This window comes from Xyrauchen texanus, chromosome 12 (genome assembly GCF_025860055.1).
Source record: "Xyrauchen texanus isolate HMW12.3.18 chromosome 12, RBS_HiC_50CHRs, whole genome shotgun sequence".
NCBI lineage: Eukaryota > Metazoa > Chordata > Actinopteri > Cypriniformes > Catostomidae > Xyrauchen > Xyrauchen texanus.
In genome coordinates this window covers 26,364,622-26,381,513 of record NC_068287.1, presented here as the reverse complement: position 1 = coordinate 26,381,513, position 16,892 = coordinate 26,364,622, and the positions used below count along the sequence as shown (strand labels likewise).

Here is a 16,892-nt window from a genome sequence, read left to right as displayed (position 1 = left end):
TGTATCTCTGCTGCCCTTAAGACAGAACCCCTTAATGAGGCTGTAGTTCTACATGAACATGATTGTTAATCAGTTCAATATAACTCCTCCCCACCCCACCCATCTGAAGAAATGCCCCAATCCCTGATTATTTTTTATATTTATTAAGGGTTTTAGTGATGCTGCTACATTTACATCATATTGATTTACTAAAGTGCCTTTGAAAAGTATGTGTAATATAGCTCCAAAAGAAAAATACTTTTTTCAATTAGACTATTTATAGATCACAGACCTCACAGAATGTGTCACCACTCATTGTTGTGAAAATACCTATCTACATAGAGTACGTAGTATTGCTAGAAATGCTGCACTAGTTTTCAGTTCAGTCTTTCAGACTTCTGTTGATGAGAAATAACTAGTCAGTTTCTAATAGACCTGCATTATTTGCAAATGTTGTTGTTGCTTACAGGTTTTTGTGTTGTCTTTTTTTTTAAAGCTAGTTTCCTCAAATGAGTCTTTGAGACTCTGTGAAGACTGGGTCTTGTTCCCTAAATGCTTTACTGCACTGGTCAAGCGATAACAGGGTTGACACATGAAAATGTTTCTGACACTTGTGTGCATTTAAAAGCACGCCACCACTAACCACTGCACACTGGGGGAACATCAGCGAGTATTCTCACATTTCCTGGTCAGCACTGCTGTATTGTCAGTCCAATTCAGTCTATTTTTTTTTTAAGTGGCCTCCCTGGTATCTCTGTGCTTTGTTCCTGCAAGATATTAGTTTGTTGCTTTCCTTTCCTGTTGGAAAGACCAGCATAAGTTGTGTTCTGGGTGCTTTTAAATGAAGATTTATAGAAGAATATCTCAGCACTGTAGGCCCATTCAATGCACGTGAACGATGCCTAGAAATCTGAAGGTCCATTATAGGAAGTGCTCGATTACACTTCCTACAGCACCATCTAGCGCTCTTTGCATGCGTCTAGCACTAAGAAGTGTAATCAAGCTTGAAATCGTGATTTTGTCCAGAGACTGCATTGACAAGTTGTACAGTGAATAAGGAGTTACATTTTGGTCTGTTCTCACCCAAAACCAACTGGCTGTCTTCATAAGACATTGATTAAACCACTGAAGTCTGATAGATTATGTTTATGTCACCTTTATCTTCATTTCTGGAGCTTCAAAGGCCTGATCGCCATTCACTTGCACTAGGTGAACTATTCCTTTAACTAGCTTAACCAGCAAGCATCCCTTAGACAGCCAGCTCCAGAAGAAGCCGTTTTAGCTGGTGAACAACATAGCTACAATGGTCCAGCAGACTAGCATTAACCAGCAAATATCAGCTTGGACAAGCATGTACAATTACTTTGGTCAAAGCTAGTCTTTTCTGCAGGGTTGAAACAAAGGAATTTGAGGGGGTTTAATCTGCACCAAGAGGCAATGTCCTTCATCAGCTTCTTGTACACCAACTAATATCCACTGATAACAGTTTGAACAGCCATTTAGCAAATGCTCACAGTACACATTATAGAGAAAGTCCCCCTCGTAAAACAAGGCAAGGGCTTAAGTGTCTTGCTCAAGGACACAATGGTGATAACTCATAATCATTTGGTTTGAATCTGCAACCTTTCAGCTAACAGCCCAGCTCTGTAACCAATAAACCACACCTATTTAAATGCAAGCTAAAATGGACAACTCATCAGAAAACTTGTAGGTGAAAACAAGAAGTGCTGTTGTATTGAAAGTTGGATCTATATATATATATATATATATATATATATATATATATATATATATATAGTAAAAAGGAGAAGGAAGGATTACTCACCACTATCTCATACTCTGTAATGCATCTTCACAAACGGACATCTGTTGGTAAGATCCAACATCTTTTATTGGTCCTGGAACAATATTCTTGACATCCTAATCACAAACCTAATCCCAACCATTAATTTCCCCATAAAATCAAAGGTTAATGACAGGCTGATTTGTATTCTTTAACAGTTATTCATGCCCAAATCTAGCCCTAAACCGAACCCCTAAATCTGTCTAGTTGATTGGAATGTTGTTCCAGGACAAACAAGTATGATGAAACTTGGCTAAAGGACATTAAAAATAAGGGAAGCTAGCTTTGTCCCATTAAGTGTGGACCAAGTGGATCAAAGTTATTGTACCAGTCATATCCACATCTGCTTGTGACTCCCTTTATTTGGCAATGCAATTATTTTTATTAAATGTGTTTACTAGCTCAGAATTCATACATTCTTTAAGATTTAGAGAGTTAATACTAATCTTGTGGAGGTATTGATTAGGTAATATGTATTTTATGTTGATATGAGTAGGCTGGAAATAAAAAGATGGTTGGTTTTAATGGTTGGAATAATTTACTTTGATGTAAGCCTTGAGAACCAGCCATCACCCCTGTTACTGTTGTTGATGTACTAGGCCTTCCATTGGATGTTTAATGCTAGAGCAGCTGTACAATATAATACAGTATTTTGTATATATTCTTGTATAGACAGTAGAAGGTTATTTATAATCCGAAATTCCATCAGAAAGTGCTCAACAGCTTGCCGAATATATACTCTTTGGCTAAACAGTTAAACAGACTACACATGCTATTTGTAATGGCATGTTTTGAAAAAATATGAAATGCATACTCGCATAATAAAACTCAAATAAGCAGAGCTCAATAGAGCTACACACAAAAACCTAACGAAGTGCAACATGAGAAAAATTCTCACTCTCCGTTCAGTATCAGAATGGCACATCTGACCGTGCAAACAACATTAATATGGGATTAACACCCCGAGAATGTACAAAATTTAATTGTTATTTGAAGAAACAAGGAAGCATTATCTGTGCAATTCATTATTGGATAAAGATGATCTAAAAAAAAAAAAAAAAAAAAAAATTCAACATATGGTCAGAAACACACGAAACAGAAGTCTTTATTAAACATTACTCTAATCATCCAGGGACCTGACACAACTGAAACATTTTTTTGTGCGTTTGACTGTATAACAACTGTTAAAGCAGTACAGAGTTTGTGCTGTACATTGTGTAGATCTCTGAAAGATGCTTTTCATCCTTTGAGTGAGAAAAGTCCCATTGAGGTGTGTGACACATTATGGCTCAATAGCAATGAACCTTTGGGCAGTGACTGAATGCAGAAACCAGCCCACATACACAATCAAACCAAACTGACATGCTGAGATACATCGAGGCATGTGATTTTCAGAACAAGTAGATAGATAGAAGTGACTAGACTCAAGCTTTGTGCATGTTGTGTGCATAGTTGCAGTGAAACATACTGTAGATAACAGTTCACACTTCGCTCTGTTAAGGAAGTCATTTGCCCATTACACTGCTCAAAGGTTCATGGCGACTGGCTCAGCAGACGTAATGCAGAGGCAGAATTGTTGTAAAGTGGAACAATATAATGATATGCTGACACTGATCTGCCAGAATCAGATTGGACAAAGATGCTGATTTTTTCCCCCCAACAAGAAAACAACAATCTGTAGGAACACTATTAAGGGACTAGTTCACCCAACATTTGAAATTCTGTCATCACTCGGCGTCATGCTGCTCCAAGACTTAGAGAACAGTGACTGAGGCTGTTATTCTGCCTAGAATCTCGATTTGTATTCCACTGAAAAAAGCATGTCATAGTTTTGATCAACACGAGGGTGAGTAACTGATAGAATGTAAATTTTGGGGTGAAATAGCCTTTTAACTTTGATAGAGAAATTTGCATTTATTTAATTGGTTCACATTTGATATTTTTTTATAATGATTGTAGCATAAGCACTGAGAAACCCTTGAGTACTTTATTCATTTTTGGCAATCAATTGCGTTTAAGTCAGTACAGTGTTGCTAAATGAAATGCAAATTCAGATAAAACTAAACACATTTAAAACCATAAAATATTTGTAGTTGCTATCTTTTAGAGATTTAATTACCACACCAAGACAGGAGGATTACACCATATCATCAAACCTTTCAGTCAATGAATGCTTGCTCGTTAAGAAAGATGCAACTTGTAAATATAGTCCTTTTTTGATGTTTTGAAACATTTTACAGTTCCAGAGATTGGGAACAGTAGTGCATATGTGGAAGTCTGTCAACAGTCAATGAATGCTGGCTACTTGCTCCAATCCAGATGTCAGCCAGCGATCAGTGTGTTACAGAGGCAGAATTGTTTGTGAGCTTGACTTAAAGTGATTGTCACACAGAGGCAGTGTTGTTGTTGACAACTGTTAACTGATTGTTGCAGGAGAGCAGAGGCAGTGATGTTGTAAGTTCCAGGTAAGAAAAATGAAAGTATAGGTCTCTGCGGAACAATAATGGGACTTTCCCAATCTGTGGGTGTTTTAAAACCAGGATGGGCGTTTTTCAACTATCCAATGAAAGTAGGGAATCTCTATGTAGAAGGCAAGCGGTTGAAAAACACCCATCCTTGTTAAAAAAAACAGCCACCGATTGAGAAACGCCTATTTTTGTTCTGCAGATACATAAGTCTCAAAAAATGTGGCAAGGCGGAAGTATCTCAGGGTGCACGCAACAGCTAAAATGTGGTAGAGATGATAAAATACACACAAATCTAACATTAACGGCACTAAAAATTTTAGATTATTTTTAAGATTTACACATTTCAATTTCAACAAAATGCCTTCAAATTGAATCGTGTAATTTCCAACTAAATAAAATGTATTAAAAAATATAGTTTTAGTTTTTGTTTCTTTTTTGGTTAAAAATGACAATTCAAATTGATGGAATTTTGTTATGAGTCTAAAATGTGTAAATCTTAAAACAATTTTCTTTTCTTTTTTTTTTTTTTAGTGAGGGCTTCAAGATTCATGTGCAGAAAAAAAAGGCATGAAACTGCACAATATTCTGTGTGAAATGCTAAATAAGTTGATTACATCGTTTTCAATATTTTTGAAATGACGTGGTGGTTTTATTTGTGGCCTTTTGGGCATTTAGCTATAAACTAATTCTTTGTGATTAACTATTTTTGGAAATCTTTCATTTCATTTCCTAATCTGCTAATACTGTGTAAAAGGGTCTGCCATATCTTACAACAAATGAAAATGACAAAAAGTTAATAAACAATATTAAAACAGGTACAGGGAGACAGAGCTCCCTTTAAAAGATCTCATACACATTATCTTACAAGTGTAAGCTGCTTGTTTACATGAGATCCATCTTTTCTCAGCCACAAACTGCCAATTTACCATTTTGATGACGTATAATACATCTCCAAATCATTCGTTCTTCTCCTCACTGGACAAAATTGTGTCTTATCTCATCTCTTTCAGTGCTAGTGTGATGGTGCCCTTGTGCATGAAGTGAACAGGACAATCTGTCTTTGTCTCAATACAAATATTTCCAGAACAACCATGACAAACTTCTGGAGTGAGTGTAACAGTGGGTTGACCATAACTGTATTCGACTCTTTAAGAAAAGTGAGAAAAAAAAGATAAGAATTGTTCTGCATTCCACCTAAGACAAAAAATTCTAATCTCATATGTCTGTCAATATAGATTTTCATATATCTTTTGTAAGAAAACAAAGAAACAGAACCAAAACGGTTGGAAAGTTCAAAATGTCCCTGACGTTTGGACATTTGACGTCCTATGTCCTTAGCTTGCTTAAGCGATTAAAATTTCTAAAATAAATGTCACATGCCAAGAGATGGTGTCCCTTGGACAAAGAGAAAAGTTCCCTTAACCTTCACAGTTTGTGTGAATGGAGCAGAGCCAGGAAGACACAGTAAGGAGCTGCTTCTGCTTACACAGGGTCTCACAGCATCTTCAGTCTGCTCCTCTTACACTGAGGCCAATGTCTAGGGATCATTTAATCGCTGAATCACTGGTGCTTTTAATGACGGTGTGAGTTTTGATTAGGCTCGACCTGTGTGGAACTCAATTGGTCTTCAACTAATGAAAGTCGGCCAGATTTACAGTTCAGGTCCACCCAGATCAAAGTCTACCGGATTCTGGTCTCTGGCGCTGGTTGTCTGTGGCTTGCTTCTGGTTTCTAACCAGTTTAATTCTGCATGGAGCCTTATCTGGAAATGAGAGTCAGGGGGAGTGTGTAGATGGGCTGCTGTGCGCTGAGCTGGGTGACAAACTGGGGCTGCAGCTTCCTGGTGGGGCTCCTCCTCCACCTCTCACCCCACCACCGCCCTCTATACCCTCAGAGTTTTCCAGCATCTCCTGAATAAGAGGCGGCATGGATCCAGGAATCTCCATTTTCAGCGTTATGACTCGTTCCGCTCCTGAAAGATAGAAAGAATTCCACTGTCTGAGCACACTGGTGCAATATTTTATCTTAATACAACTTCAAGAGTGACATTAAATCTCACCTTTAGCGCTGATGCTCCTCAGGTCTGTGATCTTCATCAGCATCTTGGGGAACATGTGTGGTTTATGAGGCCTCCTCTTTCTCACGTAGATCTTCAGTGCCTCCAGCAGTGGCTCCTGAAGCACATCCACTTTATCTGACTGTTCCAGATCCTGCCGATCTGAGCACAAGTGCACAAAGTTTTAGATGATAAACAACTGATCAGAAGTCAGAAAACAATTACGTTCTACACTAATCATTGGGAGAAAATTTAATGCAAAAAATAATTCTGGTTCAAAATTTAAATGGAGAAAGTAGTAGCAGGATATAAATGAAGACAGTGTTGAATAAACTACTTATTAAACTTGTGCTGTTTGTCATCCATATGCTTTTAAACAGCTACCAAGGGAAAAAAGTAAGCTCATGTATGTACACCTAAATTGCATTATTAAAGATGCTCATAAAGAGATTATACATTTGCGATTTAATGTTTGGCTTATTATTAACTTATTGAAATCTCACAAAATCGCATTCAGTATGACTGTTCAAGGTGCAGTACCTCCACACAGTAGACAGATGGCACTGAGAAGCCCCGTCTCTGCATCATCCATCTCCAGAGGCAGGAGCTGGTTGGCAAAAGCGAATACGAGATCTGTAAGTGGACCGAAGCCAGCGTTGTGCATCTGGGTGCGGTTCAGTGTCAGACCATCTGAAAATGTCATGGTGTCCTGATCAGGTGTGTAGCGTGTACATATTCGCAGAATCTGCAGAAGAGAATAAAAAGACAGATGAAGCAGAACCTTAACGAATTACTATTAAGCTTACACATTGCCACAAATGCAACCTAGTCTCACAGAATGAACATTAATATAACTACATTTTGCAAACTGAGTTTTATTTGGTGCTTTACGGTTTCCTGCAGTTTCCTGGTGAAATTAACACTAGAGGCGCATCAACAGTGTTTTATTCACTTTCACACAAATCACGACTACAGCGGCTGATTATGACTTTTTTCACTGTATTACTCACATACTGCCATGTTATTAATCAAAACACTTTTACTCTGACGCATACATTTTAATGCTTATTACAGACCCAACAACATTTATACACTTATTCCAACGTGATTAGCTTTGCTGTAGCTCATTTGATAGTGTCTGACTTTTGTTGGAGACACAGCCTCGAGTCCAGCTAAGGATGCTCGAAACGTAAGTGAAAATGAAGCGAAAGTGCCATAGAAGGGACATGAAATTTCAGTAAATGTACTTTTAAACTAGCTTTTTAATTGCTTTTAAAATCAGTTAGTTTTTGATTTAGGGTAAAGATGTCAGTTTTGTTTACCTCTTATTTTAACACTACTGGTTAGGTTTGGGTTAAAGTTTTAGATTAGGGAGGGATGTTTTACTCATTATAAAAATCTAATTCTCACCTTAAAAACCTTGTCTGATTACATCATTTCACTCACTTTTGGCGCCCCCACTAGACAGCCAAACGTGTAATGGAGCATGTAATTTTGGTGTGAAACAATGTTGCCATTGTCACGTCAATTTCATGAGATCAGGATGCACAAATGTATTGTAGATCGATTCATTCACTTTCATATTGTGTGTGTGAGACTTGGACACAAGTGAGGATATGCTTTAGAAAGCGGCGCTTACCAGGATGTCGAGGCAAGCTGCCTTTAACAAGGTGATCTGATCAGCGATGGTGAGCGTGGTGAAGCCAGGCAACTGCTTGGCGAACTCCACCGTTTTAATGATGCATTTGGTGGAGAGTTCACTGAACTTGTCCCACAGGTCAACGTCCAGGGAGACCCTCTGCTCAGCGCTGTTGTTCTGCGAGATAACAGGAGAGAGGCTGTTTGCTCAACTGTGGTCTAAAAGCTAAGAGCACCGTCATTTCCCACAGTTCAATCCGGTTAAGGATACAGCAGCGAAGAACTGCTCTGACTTACCGTGGTGTATTTTCCCAGCTGGCAGAGGGAGGGGAAGGTTTCCTGGTGAGCCTTCCTCACCCGTTCAATCATCTGCTCTGTATCGGGACTCAAGACGTAACTCTCTGTACACTCCTGCTTCTTGTCATCCTTCTTCCTCTTATTCCGGTCATTTCGAACGGCTGCAGATATTAAAACAGTCATCAGTTTACTGCCATTTAAAATTAATCATAGAAATGGACCATTGTGAACTGTGTGACAGCATAGTGTCTACGATATGAAAACATGTACCACAAGATGGCAGTAAAATCCTCTTTATCTGCTGCTCATTACAATGAGCAGATGGGGGTGTAAAGAGCTCCTGTCAGACACTGTTAAACTGCTTTCATATCTGTATGTTCTTGTTGTGATTCAATCATTTTGGCAGCTAATTTACTTTGAAACAACAACGAATGAAAGGGGAGGAGATACGTATGTGACCAAGAGGACATGTGGATCTACATAAAAGCCCTATATATGGGAAAATGGATATATAAATAAAAGGACAATGAGGAGAATTTCTCACTGTTATAGATAGTCCTTGTAGTTTTTCCAGAGAAAGAGAAAGACGAATATGAACTGAGAGATTTGATGTGACAGTTCAAATAGAGCTTAACGTTTTGGAGTTTTCATTGCTTAACAAGCAGAAAAACAGGAACAATTCCTAGGAAAAAAGATTAGTGATATAATTCTCTGAGGTCTTCCTATTTCTAAATGTGAGATTGGGAACTGTTAAGAGTATGTCCTCCTCAGAGGAACACCATTTATAAAGCCAGTGTACCATTCGCAAAAAAGCCATTATATTAAAGATGGGCAGAACTACAGATTACGCATAACAACAAGATCATTGCTCACAGATGATGATTTGAAGTCTGAATCACTTCGGTCTCATTTCTTGAAATGTATTGCAAATGGTGGCAAATTAGTTACAAAGGCAGTGCTTTTGTACACAACGTAAGATGTCTATAAATGTATTCCCTATAAGAATCGTTGTTAAAAATACAAGTTGAATTTAGTTTTTGCATCTACAGCTGTGGCCAAACGTATTGGCAGTGGCATCAATTTTGTGTTTTGCAAAGTTTGCTGCTTCAGTATTTGTAGATAATTTTTTCACATGTTTCTATGGTATACTGGAAAACTATGATTTTTTGTCTCCGGACTATCGATTTTCCAGATGTCCCAAACAGTCAGAAGAGAAAATAACTTGCACCAGTCTTTTGCTGTCAAATCCTTGTACTTCCTGCAGAATTTCAGTCTGTCGTTTTTTTCTTCTTAGAGAGAAGTGGCTTCTTTGCTGCCCTTCTTGACAGCAGGCTATTGTCCAAAAGTCTTCGCCACACTGTGCGTGCAGATGCACGCACACCAACCTGCTGCCAATATTGAGCAAGCTCTGCACTGGTGGTGACATGATTCCGTAGCTGACTCCTCAGGAGGAGACGGTCCTGGCGCTTGCAGGACACTCTGGGACATCCTGAAGCCTTCTTCACTGCAGTTGAACCTCTCTCTTTGAAGTTCTTAATGATCTGGTAAATGGTTCTTTCAGGTGCAATATTCTTTACAGTATTTTCCTTGCATGCGAGGCCATTTTCATGCAAAGCGATGATGGCTGCACATCTTTCTTTAGAGGTAACCATTGCTAACAAGAACAATTATTGGAAGCATATGTTCCCTCCTTTTATAGCAATCAGTCTGCTCTTATAATCAGAATGATAGAGTGATTTCTCCTGACTAGTATTCATTCACACTTTCCCAGGTGCTGCTGATATGATTAGTGAAATTAAGCTGGTCATTTTGTGCCAGGGCCAAAAAACTGTGAAATTTGGGTTTTTGTGATCAAGTACATTTTTTTGGCCAATGAAGCTTTTTGCAGTTATTTAAAAAGCATCTGATCACTCTGCACAATATTCTAGAAACAATGTGAATCAACACCACAACAACTGAAGCAGAAAAATGTGCGAAACACAAAATGTATGTCACTGCCAATACTTTTGGCCACGGCTGTAGATAAACGTGTTCTCAACAGCTAATCAACCAAGGGATGTTACATTTTATTTTTTTAAATCTAAAACCACACTGCCATTTCAAATGCATTCATAAAACATTTGCATTTTTATACACATTGTTTCATCAAGCACACACAGATGTTGTTGCTGATGGTGTGCGCAGAGTAGAGATGAGAAATTAATGTTGGTGCTGTTAATAACTGTGACAAACGACCTCTGCTTTCACTAAAATCCAACTTAATCTAATCACGTCACATGACAGATATCACCCTGCTTTAAACAGGCTCTCCCTCTGCATTCCTCTTTCCTTCCTCCCTTCTCTCTCTCTCTTTCGCGCAACATCTTCCCGGAAGCTCACAATCTCTGTATTTTCGCAGTCTCAATCATACCTTTATCTTTTGTTTTCCTGCTTTTCTTGGTCAGGATTCCTTTCTTTGTCTAAAGATAACTAGATGGCTCTTCTTTTTACTCAACACACACACAAAGAGATAGTGGGAGAGGGGTGGTAAAGAATGCTTCTCCCCACAGCCACATATTCATTTCTCCAGAGGGAACTGGGTACCAGCGTGGGCTTGGAAAACACAATCTAAATGGAGCCATTAAAGAACTATTAGTGCAGGGAGGTAATCTTTCACGACACAACATGTGCAAAAAGACAAAACCTGCTTGCAAACAACTTTATGGTGACAAGAGTGCGCTATCATAGCTGTGGGGGGAGAACTAAATATGCAAAATAACAAATCTAGGGCAGAGATTTCATTCCGTTATGAGAAAAACAGCAAACTATAGTTTGGTATGCATCACAGAAAGAAATACTGTTATATTAGCACTTTCCTGCTAAAAGCTGATATCAGAATACAAGTACCTGGAAACTATATTTTTGAAAGCAAAAACTAAAGCAACTAAACTTGCTTTATACTAAACTATAATAGCTTAAACTTACTGTGATGTAGATAGAACAGAGTACCGATAACAATGTGACTTGTATGGCTAATAATATATTAAAAAGCACAAAATACTTCAAGTAGGGAAAACATGGTGTGTGTTTTCATACATTCTTAAATGTCTCTCAATGTTAATATAGCTTTAAATAATATTTATCAGGCCACACCCTCATAGTATAGGCCCTGGATAGTAAAGGCCCTGAACAGTATTATATAATAAGCACAGTAAAGGTCCTGGATGGTGTTGTATAATAAACACAGTATAATATAGGCCCTAGAAATTATTTGCCATGAAGGAGAGTGTACATGGTCTGCAAGGCTGTTTAGGTAGGTGGCATTAGTCAAACTGACATCCACATGAATGGCCAAACCCAGGGTTTCCCATCAGAATATTGCCCAGCACATCACACTCCCTCCACCGGCTTACCGTTTTTCCACAGTGTATCCTGGTGCCATCACTACCCCAGGTAAATGGGGTAGTACATGGCTGTCCAAGTGATGTAAAAGAAAAAGGGACTCATTGGGCCAGGCAAGCTTCTTCCACTGCTCCAAGGTCAAGTTCCATTGTTCGTGTGCCTCTAGTAGGTGCTTTCAACGGTAGACAGGGGACATCACAGTCTCTCTGACTGGTCTGCAGCCCCATATGCAACAGGGTGCAATGCACGGTTTGTTGACACATTCCTCCAGTAACCATCATTAAAATTATCTGTGACTTGTGCCACAATAGACCTTCTGTCAGTTCAGTCCAGATAGGATAGCCTTGATTGCCCTCTCGCATCTATGAGCCTTGGGCACCCAGCACCCTGCCGACGGTTTGTGGTTTGTCACTCCTCAGACCACAGTCGGTAGGTACTCAACACTGCTGAACAGGAGAACCCGACAAGCCTTGCCGTTTGCTCTGACCCAGTCATCTGGCCATAACAATTTGGCCCTCGTCAAAGTTGCTCAGGTCTTTTTATTCCTGCCCATTTCTCCAGCATTCAACACATTGAATACGAGAACTAATTGTTTGCTTGCAGTATAATCTACTCAGACCGTGACATGTGGGCTTGCTAGGAGATGATCAAAGTTATTATTTTCACCTGTGACTGGTCATGTTTTGGCTCATCATGTATACATGGTATTGTATAATAAAAAGTACCTATAGTATGGTTTAGTGTAGTAAAAAGTATATTATGGTATAGATCCTAGACAGTACTGTATAATAAACACAGTGTAGTATAGGACCTAGATAATATTGTTTAATAAACACTACTGTATATTTTAGTTTAGTTATTAGCTAGTATAGTAAAGCATATTATAGCATAGTGTAGTGTAGACCCTAGATTGTATTGTATAACAAAAAGTACAGTATGGTTCAGTATAGTACAGCCTACTATGGTATAGGCCCTATATAGTATTGTTTAATAAACACTACTGTATAGTTTTGTATAGTATAGCATAGTACTATACCATAGGCCATGGAATGTATAACACTGTATAATAAACACCATACTCTGTAGGCTCTAATTACTTTGGCGTAGTATAATAAACAGAATATAGTATAGACCAGCGGTCAACAATTAGCAGACAGTGTTCCAAGTCCAGACCCCGGATTAGTTCCATCCGGACCACCAGACATCATGACGTTTGCCTCATCTCACGTTTTTACCACTTTAAATGAGCAGTGCGACAAAACAACAGAACTGTACAATGCAAGTGGTCAGGGGCAAAGATAGCACTGATCTTTCAACACTGTATCCTCAAATATTTTCCTCTAGCTCAAAAACACGCTTCATTTACACACTTTATTGCTCTGCATGCGTTTCCTCTCTCCCTAGACAAAAGGTGGTGCATAGTAGAACTGCAGTCATAGTAGACATAAGCGGACACAGAGTAAGCTGCAATATATATAGACACCAGCATCTTGCGATAAAACACACAGCAGAAAACGAGAATGAAGCAAAGTAAAACTATCTTTGTGTCTAACGTGACTCCAACAGTTCAGCAAAGCAAGTTTTGTGACAGGATAATTTCACGTGGTTCCACAGCACCTTTAGACTATAACGTTTTTGTCAAAAATAAGCATGTTATGAACCTTTCATAATAAACAAACAGATTTTTGATTTAATTTTGTGAAAAGCAGAGCTGCCATTGTCTCTGTCATAGATGGCAAGTTATTATTGCCCAGACCTTTGCTGGGAAGGAAATGTCACAACCATAACTCTTTGGAACTATAACTGAATACCCCTGGTATAAAATCTCATAACATAGTATATGCCTTATAGAGTACAGCATAACAAAGGATAATACAGTATAGTGTAGAATACATCATATTAAATGTCCTGGATTGAATAATTGATAGGAATGTATAATAAACACAGTATAGTAAAGATTGGTACTGCATAGCATATCGTAACATATACGCCCTCAATAGTATTGTACAATAGAAGGGATGTCAATTCTCAGACATTTTCATAATCGATCAACGTGGTAATTCAATTAGGCTTAATTGATTAATTGTGAACGTAAATACTGCCAAACGCACATGGAGGACCCCAAATATTATGTGCATGTAACCTACTGTTTTTATATATAATCGAAATTAATACACTTAATAAATGTAAGCATTGGCCTCTTAAAATATTTTTAGTTCACTGTATTTTAATACATTTAGGCAGTGTTTAGTACGAATTTGTCAATTGTTTAATTACTGTTAAATGAATTACTGTTAATAATAACTTGTATACAAGATACAGATTTGAGTTCGTTAAAACTATAAGTTGTGGATCATGGGATACATTTCGGACCTTTGGACTTATTTATTTGAAATTAAGTCAAATCATAACACGCTGCGTAAACGCAGTACATAACATACCGTTTCTCTGGTGCTGGTGAGGTGTCAGCTGAATGTGCCTTCGTTCTTTCCCGGCGATCACTGACGTAATTGTAGGTTGGGATGAAACAAGGAGACCAGCAGATCAAAAGTGCTTGTTGTCATGTTCTACTTTAACACACTATCACAGTGTATGCAAAAAACATAATGTTCATTTATAGAAAAACGCTCCAACACTGATTGTGGTTCTTCTGTGATGTGGACAAGACGTGACATGCAGCGCGCAAGCACCCTCTAGCAGCGGACGACTGTATAGACAGCCTAGTCAACATCTGCTGGCATGATTACTGAACGCATTTATCGTGAAACTAATTAATCGAAGATTGACAAGCTTAATTGATCAAATTATAAACGACAATAAATCGGTTATTGATTAATCATAAACATATCTATACAACAGTATAGTATAGAACTATACTACAGGCCCTAACAATTATTGTGCAATGGTATAGTATACTATAGTACAGCGCTAAACTATAGGCCCTGGATAGCATTAAAAAAAACATGGTATTCTAGTGGCTCTTACAAATCCTGAATTTTATGATAGCTTAAAGCCCTCATATTAGATCAAATGGAAAGTGCAGTATAGTAAATATAGTGTTAAATAGGACCTTGTATTGTAGGAAAATAAACATAGTAAAGGCCCTGATAGAATAGTAAAACCACAATCCAAACACAGACTAAGACAAGTACTCACATTCTTTAGACATGCCCACTTCCAGACACTTCTGCAGTCTGCAGTACTGGCAACGGTTTCGGGTGACTTTGTTGATGATACAACTTTTCTCTCTGTGGCAAGTGTACACCATGTTCTTCTGAATACTTCTTCGGAAAAAGCCCTAAGGAAAGGGAGAGAGGAGGCATGGAAGTTTATTAAAGCCTAAATAAGAATGTTTACAGTGACATCGTATACATGCCAACTCCAGGAAACAGAAAAGTTGGGGGGGGGGGAAAAAAAAAAGAAAAACAACCCGTGGCATAGATACCGCCATCACACACACACACGTTTGTTTATCTATCATGATGGGGACTTTCCATTGACTTCTATTGTTTTTTACTTACTGAGTAAATGAATGGAGTAAACTAACCCTACACCTTAATCTAAACCAGTGTGTTTCCAAACCTTTTCTCTGCCACGGCACACTTTTTACGACTAAAATTCTACGGCACAGCACTATCCCACATAAGCTAACCATCATCAATCTTAGTAGCGTGTTTACTTGTAACGTTTGAAATTCGGCTATGCAAAAACAAAAAAGTCTTGCGTTAGACTTTATCGTCCGTCATTTAGATGGACAGGGTCGTAAAAATTCTGTCACAATGTATATTACCCATAATTTTAATTGTCAGATTTTAATAAGAAATTTTATAGCTTTTATTTTCGTTCACATTTTCATTTTTAATCATGAATTTACAGGACGAGCATATAGCAGATTATGCATTTATTTATTTATGAAGAGAACAGATGAAAAATAGAGACACCACACGAAGCAGATGAATGATTTTCCCCCCGCAGTGACAGGAGGCAACTAAAACACGACATAAGAACAACGCAATATTACAAAAAACAAATACGATTAAAATATGAACAAAACATCCGCTTTGACTTAAACTGGGTGCTGGCCTGTGCATAATCTAAAGGGAGACTGATGCGGAGGTAATTGTCAGTAGATTTTGTGTCTTTGCCTCGGACAGATGACTTCTCATGGCAGTTTTAATTTGGTTCTGGAGGCTGAACCCAGCTTCAATATGACAATATTTCATGGCTCACTACTGTGCTGCAGCACAGTGGTTGGGAAACACTGATCTAAACAACACAAAAAACAGACAGACAGACAGACGGCCTAGTGGTTGAGTGTACTCAGTTTAGACTCCATAGTACAATGGCTGGTATGTATTATCTCCCAGTCTGAGTGCCCATAGGTTCCCACTGGCTAAAACCCTAGCTGAAGGATAGAAATGAGAGATGTACTGACGAGGATTATGTTTCACATTATTCTCTTATTATTAATTACACAATGAATAATGCTCAGTCAAGCTCTCAAGGGCAGAAAGTCAGTTTGATGTATACACACCTAAAACACACATCTCATAATGAAGATGTGAGAGCTGTAGCCAGAGAAACACACAATCAGAGAGCAGATGTTAAACAGTAACTGCAGGCTTGTGACAGGGATTTAAGCTGCTCTGCTCCAGCAACATCTCTCTTGCAGAGGATTAAACAGCGAAAGCTTCACTCGTGACTACCGCTGGGCACGTGGATATCAACGGCTGGATTCACTGACTGCGCTGAGAGGAAAAACAGCATATGGATTCATTACTTTGGCAATTAAACAAGCCACTCCTTCACTTTCTAGATATTTACCTGCCTTTATAAAATGGATGGTACAGGCTCCAAAATCTGATTGGATGTCTCGCAATCACCATGAAATTGCTCAGATATGCAAACACCTGTGACTATAAATCAACTGAATTCTATATTGTGTTAAGTTGCTACTTTGTTTGGCAACCATAATCATTCTACTATTAAACTAATGAACTACATCACTCCATGGAAGAATTATTAATATTATAAATAATTGGATTTTTGTCATGTATTGAACACTGTTGTGAACCGTGCTCATTTAAATATTTGTGGACAAGAGTACATTATCTAGATTGCTAACATAGATGAGGATCTGTGAAAATGACTTTTCATAGTCTTGCAAGTAGCATGCATGGATTGAAAATGATACAAAAATCAGTAATGTTTGCACCATATGCAATATTTG

The 16,892-nt window shown here is 38.3% G+C and overlaps 1 protein-coding gene across 7 annotated transcripts in view; it reads right to left on the bottom strand.

The window, feature by feature from the left end:
* Positions 1-2,909: 2,909 nt before the first annotated feature.
* Positions 2,910-16,892, bottom strand: part of LOC127652910 (retinoic acid receptor alpha-B) — a 153,900-nt gene continuing 139,917 nt past the window's right edge. For 5 of the 7 annotated variants that reach the window (XM_052139356.1, XM_052139357.1, XM_052139359.1 and 2 more), the window contains 7 exons: positions 14,819-14,960; positions 14,104-14,163; positions 8,282-8,442; positions 7,986-8,162; positions 6,887-7,091; positions 6,350-6,508; positions 2,910-6,262 (listed from right to left, as the gene is read on the bottom strand). In XM_052139356.1, coding sequence (XP_051995316.1) covers positions 6,066-6,262; positions 6,350-6,508; positions 6,887-7,091; positions 7,986-8,162; positions 8,282-8,442; positions 14,104-14,163; positions 14,819-14,960 — 1,101 coding nt within the window. In that variant the 3' untranslated portion in view covers positions 2,910-6,065. The remainder of the gene's footprint in view (positions 6,263-6,349; positions 6,509-6,886; positions 7,092-7,985; positions 8,163-8,281; positions 8,443-14,103; positions 14,164-14,818; positions 14,961-16,892) is intronic. The other 2 variants (XM_052139361.1, XM_052139362.1) reach the window with 1 other exon arrangement.